Source organism: Ctenopharyngodon idella, chromosome 9, assembly GCF_019924925.1.
Source record: "Ctenopharyngodon idella isolate HZGC_01 chromosome 9, HZGC01, whole genome shotgun sequence".
Taxonomy (NCBI): domain Eukaryota; kingdom Metazoa; phylum Chordata; class Actinopteri; order Cypriniformes; family Xenocyprididae; genus Ctenopharyngodon; species Ctenopharyngodon idella.
Genome location: NC_067228.1, coordinates 28,367,399 through 28,383,671, shown reverse-complemented (window position 1 = coordinate 28,383,671; position 16,273 = coordinate 28,367,399). Strand labels below are relative to the sequence as shown.

Here is a 16,273-nt window from a genome sequence, read left to right as displayed (position 1 = left end):
TACAACTAACAGTAAACAAATATATAAAGACCTTATGCCTTTTCGGGGGTGCTTAATAAACTGGTAAACTTTATATCCGTAAATCAACTCAGATGAACTGTAATAAAGTGCTCTCACCTTCATTACTGCCATATCCAGTATCACTCTGGAGGCTGTATGTTTTGTATTGTCCCTTTGTATTGACATTGGTTCACAAAGCAGTCCGGTGTGAAAAGATTCGCACAGACATAAACGAATTTTGGTAGAGTTGAGGGAGTAATTTCTTCGAAAACAAAATTAATCCATCTCGTCTTCAGCGGCTCAGATTTAGGGAGTAAATGGAGAGAGCTATGTGGATTAATCCATCCAGCTACAGAACACCTAAAACGCTTGGGAGACGTTCTCGTCAGTGCAGAAATGGCGGAGTGTACAACTGGCTGTGAACTCGCTCAGGGCGGTTCTATGTTAAAACGGCAGTGTCTATCAACATTCGTAGGCGGGGCCTGTGGCTAACGTGACGTCACATTGCCAGAGATCTGGAAACGGCTTGCTCTGAGACACTACTTATAATTTATGGGGATTAAAAAAAAAGGAGTGGTTGGATTGTTATCATTATAGGGTGGTCGTGTACACACACTGCCAACACACATTTATGTCCAAACACCATGCAAAAGTGAATTTTGCATAATAGGTCCCCTTTAAGGCCTGATGCACGAATCCATTATACTGTTACACATGCGTGTTTACGTTCACTTAAAACATAACTGACTGTGTTTATGTGAATACTTGCTAAGACTGGCATTTTGACTGTATTTGGTGTGTATTTGACTGTTTAAGCGCAATAAGCAGCAAAAAAGAACTCAATTTAGTACTGAGAGGCAGCTTTATGTGCTTACAATATTACAGTAAAAACTGTAATATTGTGAAATATTATTATAATTTAAAATAACTGTTTTGTCTGTTTCAATATATTCAGGGCCCTGAGCACCGATGGTGTAAGCACCCTATTGTAATTGCTCAGTCAATTCTTCTTCTTCTCCAAAATGAACTGCATTTTTGAGGGCCTAAACATGCTTGAAAACATGAAACTTTGCACACACGTCAGAAGTGGTGAAAATTTACGTCTGATACAGGTTTCAGAATTAGGTGTGGCAAAATGGCTCGATAGCACCACCTACAAAATTTCAATTAAGCACCCTTTGCGCTACGTTTCACGTACAGGTATGAAATTCGGTAGACACATGTAACAGCCAAACAGCAAACAGCAAATCTGAAAACCCAACAGGAAGTGAGATATTTTGCATTTTCTCTGCAAAATTTTTGCAGTTTTTGCCATTTCCAGATGTTGTACTTTAACAAACTCCTCCTAGAGCTTTAATCAGATCAACATAATATTTGGTCAATCCAGTCTAAAGGCCTTTGCGACATTAAATTGCGAAGATCTAGAGTTTTCACTGAAGGGCGTGTCCGTGGCGGACTGACAAACTTCAATGTTTCGCCATGAAACAGGAAGTTGTTGTAACTCGGGTATACAATGTCTGATCTGCCCCAAACTACACATGTTTTATTAGAGTCCTGGCCTGAAGACATCTACATGGCAATATTCAGTTACAGTCATAGCGCCACCTGTGGGCAACAGGAAATTACATGTTTTACACTGTGATTAACTCCTCATAGAGATTTAACCAGATCAACATCATATTTGGTCAGTCTAATCTTAAGGCCTTAGCGATGTTAAATTGCAAAGATCTTGAGTTTTCGTTGAAGGGAGTGTCTGTGAGGGCCTGACAAAGTCTGATGTTTCGCCATGAAACAGGAAGCTGTTGTAAGTCAGGCATACAATGTCCGATCTGCCCCAAACTTCACATGTGTGATAAGAGTCTTCACTGTTTTCCTAAGGCCAATGGGTGGCGGTGAGCACGGGTGCGAGGGCCCTTTCATCCTTGATTGCAGCTTTAATTTAAAATGTAATTTATTCCTGTGATCAAAGCTGAATTTTCAGCATCATTGCTCCAGTCTTCAGTGTCACATGATCCTTCAGAAATCATTCTAATATGCTGATTTGCTGCTCAAAAAACAGTATTATTATCAATGCTGAAAACTGCTTAATATTTTTGTGAAAACAGTGATACTTTTTTTTCAGGATTCTATGATGAATATAAAGTTCATAGAAACAGCATCTATTTGAACCTGTCACTTTTGTCCAATTAAATCTATCCATACTTTTTATATTTAATATATACTTTATATACTTTAATAAAATTAAATAATAAACATTGGATTTTAATTACGTATTTTTGTACCACTGTAAAGCCAGTTGAAGCAAATCCAATTGAGAACCAATTTGTTTAAAAAAAAAATGTGCTTGGATAAGAGATTTTTTTTGATGCTGAAACAGCGCATTATAACATGAAGTATGCAATAAGTCTGAGAAAGATAGGATAGCGAAATGGAAAGACAGACCAAGATACTAAGAATAGTTCATTCTGTGAGAGCCCTATTCACTGTTGACCTCAGGAGGTCAAAGACACCAGCCCTGCCCACGCAGCCAAGCAAAGTTTGACTTTTAGAGGCGTCATTAATAGGCCTGTACAGTGAGGAGTGTGTATGTGAGTCTGAGGCCGACAGGAACAGAGGCTCGCTAATTAAGAGCCGTATTGGAACCACGTGAAGAGACCACAAGTGAAGTCTGAGACATCGACTAGAAACACAGGAAGAGGAAGTGGCTTTATTTCAACCTCAGACGCGCCACCACAAACATCCTTCCTACCCGTCTAGGTGGGGCTCCACCAGCAGGACACAAATATACATCCAGCAGCACTGATTTCTTCACCAAGACACGCACAGATTTGTAATTTCCCTGACCAGGTGTTGATAACCTATGGTTATGATTACAATAATGCCATGTCATGTAATGCACCATCCATGAGCAATTATACTAAAGGTGGAAAATTAAGCCTTAGACAATATTTCAGGTCAGTGTTATTTTAGTGTAATTGAGATACTATTATAGTTTAATATATAGGACTTTTTTTAATTAGGTTTTATTTTTACATTTTCTGTTTCAATGTTTTGATAGTTGGCTTCGAGTCTCCTAAACACCCACCATGGATTTAGTTAGTCTATGAGGCACAGACTTTCAGATTGTGGGAGATGATGAATCACCCACTCAAAAGTTGATTGCCGATTCTTCTGGACAGCCAACAGACAATAAGAAACGCTGATTGTCGTACTCATGCTGTTTCAAACATAGGATTTTCTTTCTTCTATGGAACACAAAAGAAGAAATGCTGAAGATTGTGCGGGTCACTCTTTTTAGTGATTGCAATGAATGGAGACTCAGGCTTTCAAGTTTCAAAAAGACTGCAATAGCACTATAAAATGTCTCATAAAAGTATAGGATTCATGCGCTATATTTAGTCTTCTGAACAGGGATGCAAACTCATGTGAACACCCTAGAGGAGAAAAAGTTTTTAAATATCAGCTTTAAAATATGGATTTAGTCGATTTTTGCATTAGAATAGAGGGGGATTTATTTATAAAATTAAAAGTCTTAAAAATAACTCTCCAATTCAGTTGTCTCAGGACACATTCACACTGTTGTTGACTATACACCAACAACAGCAACAAGTATTACTATTATTATTATTAAATTAAAATGTATTTCTTTAATTAAACTGAAAAAATTAAATAAAATATCATTATTATAGTAGTAGATTTGATTGTACTGTGAAATTAAAAAAAAATAGTAATAATAATTATAATAATAATAATTTTACAGAAACACAGTAAAAATTTAGAGATTGGCCAATAATCGGTTTTACCGATTAAATTTAAGAAATTTAAAGTCGGCATGAAGCGTAAGTTGCGATTGTCTTTTCTTCTCTACTGTGACGTCTATCCGAGTGAAACGGCATCTGAAATGAGAGGGCGGGACTTGATTTCATCCTTCGGGAATTGATTGCATCGTTGGAAGTTGGGCGTTGCTAACAAAATGGAGGCAGATCTGAATGCCCGTTTGCAGTCAGTGGGGGATTTCTCTCCACCGGACTCACTGCGAGCACTCTCATGCTACTGTAAGAACTTTATTTATTGAGGATGACGAGGACGGTCAACGGCACTAAACAGCGAGAAAGCGCATGAGAGAGACTGACTGACGGTGTGTGTCCGTTGGTGCGAAGCGAGCGTTTTTGGTTCATTCGTGTAGAAGTTGAGCCTCACACTCGTGCGTAAGTTAAGCATGATGCTCAACTTCCATAGGAATTAATCTAAAAACTCTCTGGTCGCTTGCTGTGCTCCAGTGGACACGCAGTGACTGACTGAGCATGTCCTCCATCAGGTTCTTTTCAATGTTTGTGGGTACTGTACACCCCAATGACTGGCATCAGCCCCAGCAACAGCATTTACCCCTTACGTCACTGAATCTGCTGGCAGTTCCAGATAGCTCCGCCCTCGCACCATAGCATGTGACAGGAAGAGACGATGAGTCGTTATGAGGGGAAGGGCAGGTTAATGTTTTTGATTAAAGATTACGAGGGCACATGAATTTTTAAAAAATAATGAAGTGCACGGATAAATTATTTAGAATAAATACTACAATATTCTATAAAAAAAAAAAAAAAAAAAAAGAGTTGTCAATTTTGATTTCATGACGACTTTAAGCATGTTTACATAATTGGATATTGGTTTTGAAATATCGGTTTCACAGATAAATGTTGTGTGCGTTTTGTGAATTGCACACAAGACCGCCATTAAAGGATTAGTTCACTTTAAAATGAAAATTACCCCAAGATTTACTCACCCTCAAGCCATCCTAGGTGTATATGACGTTACGTCAATTACGCTTTTTGTTTCGTAAGTTGAATATGGAAGGCGTAGGATGTACCATAAGCGTTTTGAACTGCGAGAGTTTTACACTTTCTTTATAAGTTGAATACGGAAGGCAGTCTGGCGGAAGCTAGATATTTTACTTTATAACTTAAATATGGATATTTTTCTTACACAAATGCAACGCTTCACTTCAGAAGGCCTTTATTAACCCCCGGAGCCGTGTGGAGTACATGTTTATGATGGATGGATGCACTTTCTTGAGCTTCATAATCATTAGTCCCATTCACTGCCATTATAAAGCTTGGATGTGTCAGGATATTTATGTTCATCAGAAAGAAGAAAGTCATTTACACCTAGGATTTTCATTTTAAAGTGAACCAATCCTTTAAAGCACTGCATCTGAAGGAAATCAGTCAACAGTGTTCACAGGTAAAGTAACTTGTCTCCCTTAATTGGCAATTTTTTTTTAACATAACAGCCGTTAATGCACAAATGAGGCGTGTGACATAAATGCTTGATATGTAGTTTAAACTTGCCACTAAAGTCAGGTTCACACTTTATGATTTTGGCCACAAATTCATCATCAGAGACAAATTTTGTGAATCCTAAAAGATTCCTCGGATTCTAGGCCAAAATCTGAAGTCTTTGATCATCAGATCGACATGTTAACTGACAGCCGATTAACGGCCATTGCGATCAAATTTGACCTCTGCTGTATTTCAGGTTTGGTTTGACATGAGGGTGAGTAAATGATGAAATGATGACAGTTTGTTTATTTTTAAGTCCAACATCATGGAGTTCATTTGGTTTCCCAAAAAAAAAAAAAAAAAAAAAAAAAAAAAAAGATCTGAAAGAGCCACAAGAGTGTTAAAACAATACTGTATGCTGTAAAACAAAAGTCCAGTCATACTCAGTGTTATTATAAAAATAAGACTGGATCTATTAAAAGCTTTTGTTTATTAGGCTAACTCTCCATTTAAAAAAAGATGATGCTCCATAGCAACAGAATATTTTGGAGTAAAATTTCTCAGCCACTTTTAAATTACAAATCTGAAGGAAAGTAAGGACAGACCGCAATAAACAGCAAGTGTCATGGTGCTAACTGACAAAACCTATAAAATCAGCCCTCGGATTAAATTGAGCTGGACCGTCTGGTGGGCAGTTTCCTGTTATTGCGGTCTGGAGATGAAAGCAGCCATTGTCATGGCCTGAAATGCATCTCATCGTAACTCAGTGTTTCTCACAGACATGGACGCATCGTCTAGACTCGCTGTCACAAAGCTTGTTGGTCTGAGATATCTCTAGTCTCTCTATAGAGATGATGTCACTCGAAGTTAATCAACACTCCTATGTGGCTTTGCCCATCAGATGTGTGCGAGCCATGAGAACACTCAGTATTTAATCGGCATTCATGACTGCGGTTGCTTCAGGCCCACAGAGACGTGAAAAATGGACTTATGAAAGCACATAAAATATGAACCAAGTGTGAATGGCAAAAAAACAAAAACGTGAAACAATTTTTACAAATCCGTTTCAAAATACATTCATATGTGGTCTAAAATCCAATTCAAATCTCATTTCTGGAAACCCATTTCGGTCTGACCATTCCGAGTGGATTTTTCGTAGCTTTTCTGCTTATGTCACTTTTTTCATGTAAAATGCAAACGCATCAGACGTTGTTGCAGAAACCAAGTTGTATTGTGTGCATTTCGTGCAGAAAATTATTGTATAATGGAGGCATCTCCGTGGTCCACACACCTCTTTGAACTTTGAGACCGGCAGAGACAGCAGCAGGGAATAAAGTCACGCATGCCAACCTCCTACTGCTCTGCTGCGTCTTCATTAGACATAGTAGTCCAGCGCCACAGCTACACATTAGCTTCTTTCACACATACAGTCTTTACTGGTAAATTACAGGTGAATTACTGTTTAGACATCATGTGTGACGAAGAATAGGATTACTGGCATGAGCACATACAGGTCAGAACGTCAGAATGTTGACTTAAGAAGTTTGCTTTGGGCCAATAATAAAGCTATATTGAAGCTGTTTACAGCAAACTCCACCGCATTTAATTGTTTTTCTGTGTAAACATTTGCGTATTTACTGGAAAAGTCTATCTGGTCATTTCCGGGTTCAGTGTGTCATATTGTAAGACAACATTGCAAACCCCTCCATGTTATTTTTGCCATGTGCCTACCAACACAACGTCACCGCCATAGAAACGGAACACACAAATCGGATCTGAACAGTTGCGATATATGGTGTGGACAGTCACAAATAATCTGATTTGGACTGAAAGTGTGAACATAAGCCCTATTCAGATGGTAATTGTTCCTCATAGGGATATAAGGTATTTTCAAAAAATCCCTGGCCGAATTACCTACTGTTTTCTGACAAACGCCATGGTCGTGTGATAATTTAATTTCCATCCGAATCCACATCTTTGAGTTTAACACTTTAAGCTCTGAAGGCATTTTAAGAATTGTGTTTTTCTGAGTGACATACACAAAAGTAAAGACTCATAACTCCAAAACTATAGCAAGGACAGTCAAAAGGTAGGTATTGTTTGATAGAAAACTTTGATTGATTGTATTTGGACATTCTCATGCTGAGAAACTGCTGATAAAAGACAAAAATATATATAATTTTATTATCATTTTTCTTATTTGACATGCAATAACTCAGAAAGGAAACAAGGTAGGAGGACAATTTTTTTTTTGAAGTTCCCCTATATGTGAGCTGCATCTGAATCAAATTTTGTGGTGATAGCAAAAAGTAATCAAAAGTTACAGCATTTGGAACAAAGGTAGCCTTTTTGTTTAGCCCTTGACACCCGCCTAATGGGCATTTTTAAAATTGTCCCTCCATGAGGAATATTTCGTGATCGACACATTAGATTATGGCGACTTTGGACTCATTTTAATCATGAGAATCTGTAAATAATGCCATTTATAATGTGTGCCACAATTGTAGCATGTTTCATGAAGTTATGAGCTATTTTGTGTTGATCAAGGCTGTAGTTTTGAAAAATTTTCGTAGCTAGGTAGCAGGTATACAGGGACTACTCAGCACTTGTTGATCAAAATGTTAGAATAGATGCATTAAAAAGCGTAGAAGAGTTTCTACGCATTAAAATGATACCTATTTTGTGTTATTCCTGTCAGTGGTTGCTTAGTAATTTGATTATGAATTACAATTTTAAAATGTATTATATACAACTATATAGATTAAAAATATAAACCAATCAGCTTTGTTTAGTTCATGTAAATAAGAGGCTGCATTAACTTATTTTTGCTAATTCTCATATTTTTAAAATGACATCCATCATTTTGAGATAAAATACAAAACCATTTCAACTATAGCGTGTCTATCATCCTATTTTTAAACAGGAGATTTAAATATTCACATAATAAATAGGATATTATTTTCCTATTATTAAAATAAATATGAATTTATTTGTATTATTCCAAGCATAGCCTATTACATTTTATTTACAGCACACAAATCATGTGACTGACCATGTAAGCAGTGCGTTCCCGGGTTCATAGGATCACTAAACTCCTCCTCTGTCGTAAACATTTTCAATCATGTTATACTACACAATGTTTTTGAATCGAATTGAACTGAATTGAAATGCACTGGATATGCCATAATCATCTGATTGCTTGGAGATGGTTCATACAAAGGAAGGGCTGCAAAGAATGTGCTAAATAATCTCCCCCATGACAAAGTCTGCACACATACAGGTGTTGACTGGTGTGAGATTCATATTCAGTTCCATGATCGTGGCACACTGCCGAGCCACAGCAAATGTTCCCATTCTGTAACTGCAGTTGGCACTGAGACGAATGTATAGATGGAAGGGCAGCTCTCATGAGAGATAGTACTGATTGGTGCTGGGTGTCCTAAAGCACTAGAACAGTAGTCTCACGTAAGTACTTAATTTCTACGGCACGCTTTCCAAAAGCATTATCTCAGTTGGACATAAAAAACGTCTATAAATTAAATGAGCCTCGGACCATTCCTAAGCACATTATGTGTGTATCCAACTTAAATGGATCTTTCAGTTTACTCTTACTGTTTATCAGAGATATATTCAGTTCAACCATTAGACTGAATTAAAAAAAAAAAAAACACTAAAGTGTAAATAGCCTGTCTTGTTGGCAAAGGCTATTTACACTAACTGTAAGTAGTAGCTATTGATGCGATCGACCCGATTGGCCTTTTGTCAAACTCGTTCTTCTCCCTTTTTCCATCACATACCGGATCAGAAAGGCATTTATTTTCAATAAAAATCAATAAAATATTTGAAAAGTGGAAATAAAATGCCTAACGAGTGTTAAATAATAAAGTATTTATTGGTAGGGTTACACCGTGTCCTAACTACACACGACACGACGCCGCGACACGCGATAAAAGGTATCTTTTCCTTGTTAATCAGAGTGACGCGACGGCGACACGCAATGATTCTATTTTAAAAAAGGGTTTCTATTTTTCTGCAACGTCGCAGCTGGAACAACAACAACACAAAGTATGGCAATGGTAATCTCAAATACTGTTTATGTGATTTATTTATTGTTAAAAGCGTCTAATGTCGGTTTGAATATAATTTTGTGTTCTCAGCTTTGTAGCCGTACTGAAAGTAACCATGGATAAATCACCTCAGATCATGAAAATAAATAAATGGACACAAGAACGTTCAAACTGTCAACTCACTGTAAACAAACAAGTGTATTCTATGACAAAGATTGCTTCAGCCACTCAGTATGTACTTTAAATAATGTTTAAATGGTGACTGCCGTGCGCTTTCCAAGAGAGTCCGCCCTCACGCTTTTCTGATTGGCTGTGGTTTTTAATAGATTTTGTTGCGTCTTGTAGTGTCTGGTGTGGACAGTCAAACTGCCTGTCGCTAGAATCTTATCGCATCACATCTGGTTAGGACACGGTGTTATTATTGTCTCCTGTTAATGTACAACAGTACTGAGGTGCAAATAGTATCTGCCACTATTTATAAGTATAAATAGCATCTAACAACTATGCACTTACTGCAAATAACTGCTACTTTTATATAGTGTAAAAATAGAATATATCACTATTTTCACTTAACATTTCGCTGCCATAAAAAAAGAGGAAAAAACACCATTTACAATGATTGATCTTTGATAATAAGATTTGATGATGATTTATTTTACCTAATATCTGAGTTTTTTTTTTTCCACAAAAAAAAAAAAAAAAAATACAAACTGTACAAGTGAGTCTATAAAAATGTTAATAAATGGAATTTAAGTATCATCATATAAATAAACTGTGTCTCTTCAAAACACTAATAAAACTGCTCGATTCATATGGATTACTTAATAACTTTTGGAAGCTTGAAAGTTTTTGATTGGACTTTCAATGGATGGACAAAATGATGAGCGAATATTAAAAATATATTCGTTTGTGTTTTCCGAAGAAGAACGACAGACTTATGTATTTGGAGTAAATGGTGACTATTTTCATTTTTCAACCCTTTAATAAACCCTTTAATAAACAAGTTTAAATTTGTTTTTACTGTTTATTCAGACATTCTTGATAATGTAACAGTGTTTGGTTCCTTTTCTAATAAATTATTTTGAATTTATATTGAATCTTCACTGAAAATAACCTGAAAATAGAATGCAATTTAAACATTCGTGCATTTTGCAACAATATCAGGAAACCCAGCAAGGGTTAGTAGAGCAGATTCATGCAGGGTTGTAGTGTCTAATGAGTATTACCTGTCTTGCAGCTCCTGGTCAGTAAGCTGCAGTTCCTCTTTTAGAGTCTGGTATCTGTCCCACCTCAGTAGTCGAGTCCCGTCATACAGAGCCAGCTCTCGGTCATGCAGCAACCTGAGACAGTAGACAGGCCAGATTAATCACCCAACAAATCCACAACAACAAAATCAAAGATCAGCAATCTGCTCTAAAGTGAAGATCACAAGCACAGAAATAGCAGTGCTGGGATATTCACTTCAAGAGAGTGTTCAAGTAAAAAACCCAACAACAACAACAACAACAAAAAACAACAACTGTCATATAGCACAGTGTCCTAACCAAGCTTGTTGCAACAAGTTTCCAGGTGTTTGTCCACCTATTATTATTATTATTACTACAGATAAATAATAGTATATATAAATAAATATGAATAAATAATAAAAGCAATAGCAACACTTAATAATTATATAATATTAACAATAATAATAATGTTGGGACGTTTTTTAAATTTGAATAAAATGAAAACCAAAATAATTTCAAATCACATGAGCCAATATTTTATTCCCAATAGAACATAGATAACATAATAAATGTTTAAACTGAGAAATTTTATCCACTAAATGAGCTCATGCCTGCTATAGGTCTCAAAAAAGTCCATGTTCACATATGGCTTCCTTTATGCATGATAGAGCTTTACTTGGCATCTGCAGATGGCACGGTGGATTGTGTTTACCGACAGTGGTTTCTGGAAGTACTCCTGGGCCCATTTAGTAATGTCATTGACACAATCATGCCGATGAGTGATGCAGTGTCATCTGAGGGCCTGAAGACCATGGGCATCCAATAAAGGTCTTTGGCCTATTCCCTTATGCACAGAGATTTCTCCAGTTTCTCTGAATCTTTTGATGATGTTATGCACTGTAGATGATGAGATTTGTAAAGCCTTTGCAATTTGACGTTGAGGAACATTGTTTTTAAAGTATTCCACAATTTGAGACCTGTAGCAGGCATCAAATTTGAAATGAGCTCATTTAGTGGATAAGAGTGTAAAATTTCTCCGTTTAAACATTTGTTATGTTATCTATGTTCTATTGTGAATAAAATATTGGCTCATGTGATTTGAAAGTCTTTTAGTTTTCATTTTATTCAAATTTAAAAAACGTCCCAACATTTCCAGAATTCAGGTTGTAGTAGTAGTAGTAATTGTAAATATTATATTATTACTTATACATCATTTTTTCAAAATCAATAAATTACTACTACTAGTACTACTAATAATTTATTGTTATGAATATTTTAATTATTATTTTATTATTATTATTAGCAGCAGTACATATTTTTAAATAATAATAATAATAATAATAATAACATATGACTTTGGATTTTGGAACATTCTGGATGACGGCCAATAAAAATGATCGCATCAAACAGGACTCAGACATGGTGTAAGCCTCTAGATCGAGGCTAAACACAGTAAGTGTAGTTTGGGTTGAGACTGACCTGGACAGCACAGCCAGAGTGCCCAGGTTGACTCGATGGATGCCGTCCAGCAGCACCAGCTTGCCTTCCTGAGCAGCAGTGACCAGCGGGGATGCCCTCCAGGCTGTGTCTCCATTAGGCAGGGTGTACCTCTGCTGGAGGAGGTCCCGCGCAGTCATATCCTACCACACACACACACACACACAGAGAGAGAGAGAGAGAGGCACTGCCTGTCATTTTATGTATCCTGTAGTTCACTGACAGAGAGGGTAGGGGTAAAAGAAGGACAAAATGTGTGTGTGGGCTGTAACTGTACGATAATACATCCATATTACTCAAGATGAAATCAAAAGGGCTGTGCCATGATCTCTAGCAATTTCAGAACAATATATCAGCTAATTTTGAATAAAAACTGTGTGAAATAAAATGTTCAATTAATTTTTGTACAAAGAATGTTCTGGTTTACATTATTTACATACTATATACTTTTTCATTTTAAGAAATTCAGGAAGGATGCATTAAATCAATCAAAAGTGACTGTGAAGACATTAATAATGTTACAAAAGTTTTGATTCTTTTGAACTTTCTATTCATCAAGTAATCTTGAAAAAAGCTGCATCATGATTTCCACAAAAATATTAAGCAGCACAGATGTTTTGAACATTGATAATAGCAATAATTTTCATTTTAAATATATTAAAATAGGTATGTCCCAATTCACATACTTATGCACTATTCTATGCTGTTTTGTAGTATAAATAGTGAGTAGTGTGTTCACACTGAAAATTCCAAACAGAAAAGGTACGCTTTAAATATCCAAATGATGCACTTAACCGAGAAGGCGAAGTGTGGAATGTGACACTTCGTGCACTCAACTGTTGAAGAGGGGAAGGGGCTATCAGACTCTGATGTTGAATGACAAAATAACCTTATAAAGTTCGTACACACAGTTTAGTACATAGTGCGTAAGTGCATAGTGCATCATTTGAGGCACAACTAATATATCACAATATTACAGTTTTTACTGTATTTTTGATTAAATAAATGCAGCCTTGGTGAGCAGAAGATACTAGCCTCAAACATGTTCAAACACACAATTTTCAACTGCGATTTCAAATATATAAAGCCCCATGCATCATAAAGTTCATATTTTATTTTTGTTATTATACACTGAATTTAATTTAAAAAGCCTTGAGCGTTGAAATATGATCAGTTGAACTTTTCCTCCGAGACTGTTTGCCAGGCTGTTTGAGGAAAATTAGCATGAACTTTTAAGGCAAGGAAAAAGTTATCTAAAGGTGAATCTACACAGGGAGAACAAAATTATCATAACAAGAGGAAACACAAGACACAAAACATCATTGCTTGTCAAAGCGAGTGCCAAGACTCTTTTTCTGGGCTGTGACGTAGTATTTTTTCCACAACTGAAAGCACTGTATGTCATCAGGGATGAGCCGTGGCCCGTACGAGTTCATAAATGGGCTTCAGAGGGCTAAAAAGATGAAGTGCGTTACAAAATTCCTCTTTTCCCCATACACTATGACCTCCTGCACTCACCGGGCAAAAATAACTTAAGCATGATGCACGAACAGCTTCCCTTTCCTGCTCTATTCTCACTGAGCCAAAGGAATTCCCGGCATTCCAGTACAAACGCACACATGCACGCAGCGGTTTATTACCTGCGGTGCTAATGTTTACACTCCGCTCTGAGCGGTACTTCAGTCTGTATGAGGTGCATCAAAACACAAGCGTGCTGCGATCAGACCCAGATGCTAACGGGCCGCTCAGCTTGTGCGAAAAGCACCCGCCGCTGGTCACAGAGCAAGAGCTCTTCGCATCATTTTATATGAAGTCTCAATGAGCATTGTCATCTTTTTACTCAAAACATTAAAGGAAAAGTTCATCCAAAATATATTTATGTCACTCCGAACTTGTACAACTCTTTTGTGAAACACAAATTGAGCAATTTTTATTCCATCGTTACTCAAAATCTAATGAGTTGTCTTACTGTCTACATAGACAGCATCCTAATTGTCATGGAAACAAGCTACTAATCTGGAAGACACTACATAGACAGTAACATGTTGCTAAGCTAACAATGTGATACTCTAGTAAGTATAAAATACACAAAATACATAAAAACCATATAAAAGTCAAGAAATTGGGTAAAATATGAATTTTCGGTATTACTTTAGTTTACAGTCCAGTTTTGTATGTACATACTATATACTTACTGTAGTAATTACAATAACTGGGTATTAACTAGGTACAAGAACTGAACCTACCCCTAAACCTAATCTAACCCATGTAGTTACCTTATATTATTCAGTACTTTCTTGGTAAGTACACTGTAAGTACATTGAAAGTGCACATACTGTAAAATAAAATGCAACCAAATTTTCATTTGTACTTCACAGTATTGAATAAACAAATACAAAATTCAATTGTCAACCATTTTTTTTCCACTAAGTTCTCCACAACACTGTAAAAATGTTTGCAATTTTTACAAACAGTAACAGTAAAACACTGTTAATTGGTTAATTGTAAGTTACTTTACCATATATTGTGAAAAACTGTAAATGGTTTAAAGGCACAATATGTAATATTCGCCACTACAGGGCGCTTATTCAAAACAAAGGCGTAGTTTGATGACGCCTTGTTTTCACGCAATCTTGGGAGATGTTGTCTTCACGCCTAAGAATCCGACGGGACTCGGGCAGAAATCATATTCATGGATGAGCTTATGTATTAAAGATTTATTAACATTACTGTAGTATGAAGCAGGACATGGCTGAAAGCTGTTGGAGTGGAACGAGGCCGCTGGAGCGATTGCTAATGAGAGACAAGCGCAACACACGACACGGCTCGAGAGCAGTGGAGCTTTTATTATACCGCAGAAGAAGCGCGTCTACTTCTTCCTGTCATGCGTATGCGGGGTAATGCAGCGCTGTTTTATCATATTAGATACATTTGTGTTTTGAAAGTTGTTATAATGCTACTCTGTGCATTTACTCAGCAGCTACTATGAGACACTTGTTGCAGTAAGCTAGATCGATATTAGTCATGGTAAACCATGGTACTCGCGGTAAATCAAGAAAACGAGATTTAAACAATAAGACTTACTGTTTTGAGATATATAACGATTAGTTTTCTATCAATAAATGTATCCAAACAGTTGTTCACCTGTCTAATAAAACACATAATATATTAAAGCGTCTTTGGTGTTTCCATGGTTTCTACAAAACCAAACCGGAAATCGAGGGTAACACAGGTATGATGTCATTGATAGGTGACGCAAGGACGCGGTCCTGGTTAAAATAGCTTATTTCTCTGGATTTAAACATTCTTGGAAACATTTGGAATAATGTAAGTACACAAGTCAACAAAATATATAACATTGCTCTAGTGGTTTTTCTATATTTTAAGCCAAAAATCTTATATACTGTGCCTTTAACATCACATTATATGTAATTTTACTGTAAAATACTGTCAGCTCTCTAGATTTTGGAACTGAGCCATTGTGTTCTGACAGCAGAACAGAGCCAATGTGGTTAATGATAACTGGGGGAGATCAAGGACAGTGCATGACTCTGATCTCAAAATAGAAACAACCCAAGAACATGTGGCTATTTAAGGACTGAAACTCAAAAATGTTTTGTGTGATCTTACAAGAATCACAAATATTAAAAACACCAATGACTGCTGATGGAAACTCTGTGACCCCTGTGGTGCATAACCTCTGGCTCTGTGTGCTGATGCCCAGGACAACACTGAGCTTTCCTCAACAAACCTCACTGTCCACAGCTGCACACAAGTGAGCAAACACAGAACCATGCTCATGTGATACGAAGGTAAACTCAGAGACCAAAACAGAAGAGAGGAATATTCCAGGGTAAAGGTACATCCAGTATTTTTTCCTCAGAGTTAAAAAAATATATATACACATAAAGAAACTAATTGTATATATTTCTTATGTTGCAATGTTAAGCATTAAACACCGAAGAAGAGTATTGCAACATGTCAGAGGGAAACTTACAGCTCATATATTATCCTCCCATGCAGTTACAGATGTAGCATTTTGACTGTACCACTTTTACTTCTGCTGCACGAGATGAGAACACACTTTTATAGTTTTTGGGGTCAAGAAAGAGTCTGAGTTTGCAATATATTTCCTCCTCCCTTTTTGCAAAATTCTCTCTGTCTGAATGCGCTTAAATCCGCAGTAAGGACGAGTTCCCGTCAAATA

At 36.7% G+C, this 16,273-nt stretch overlaps 1 protein-coding gene across 2 annotated transcripts in view; it reads right to left on the bottom strand.

The window, feature by feature from the left end:
* vwa8 (von Willebrand factor A domain containing 8) overlaps positions 1–16,273 on the bottom strand; it is a 129,199-nt gene that overhangs the window by 95,828 nt on the left and 17,098 nt on the right. For both annotated transcript variants that reach the window (XM_051904791.1, XM_051904792.1), the window contains exons 13-14: positions 12,049–12,209; positions 10,570–10,683 (exon numbers count right to left, since the gene is read on the bottom strand). In XM_051904791.1, coding sequence (XP_051760751.1) covers positions 10,570–10,683; positions 12,049–12,209 — 275 coding nt within the window. The remainder of the gene's footprint in view (positions 1–10,569; positions 10,684–12,048; positions 12,210–16,273) is intronic.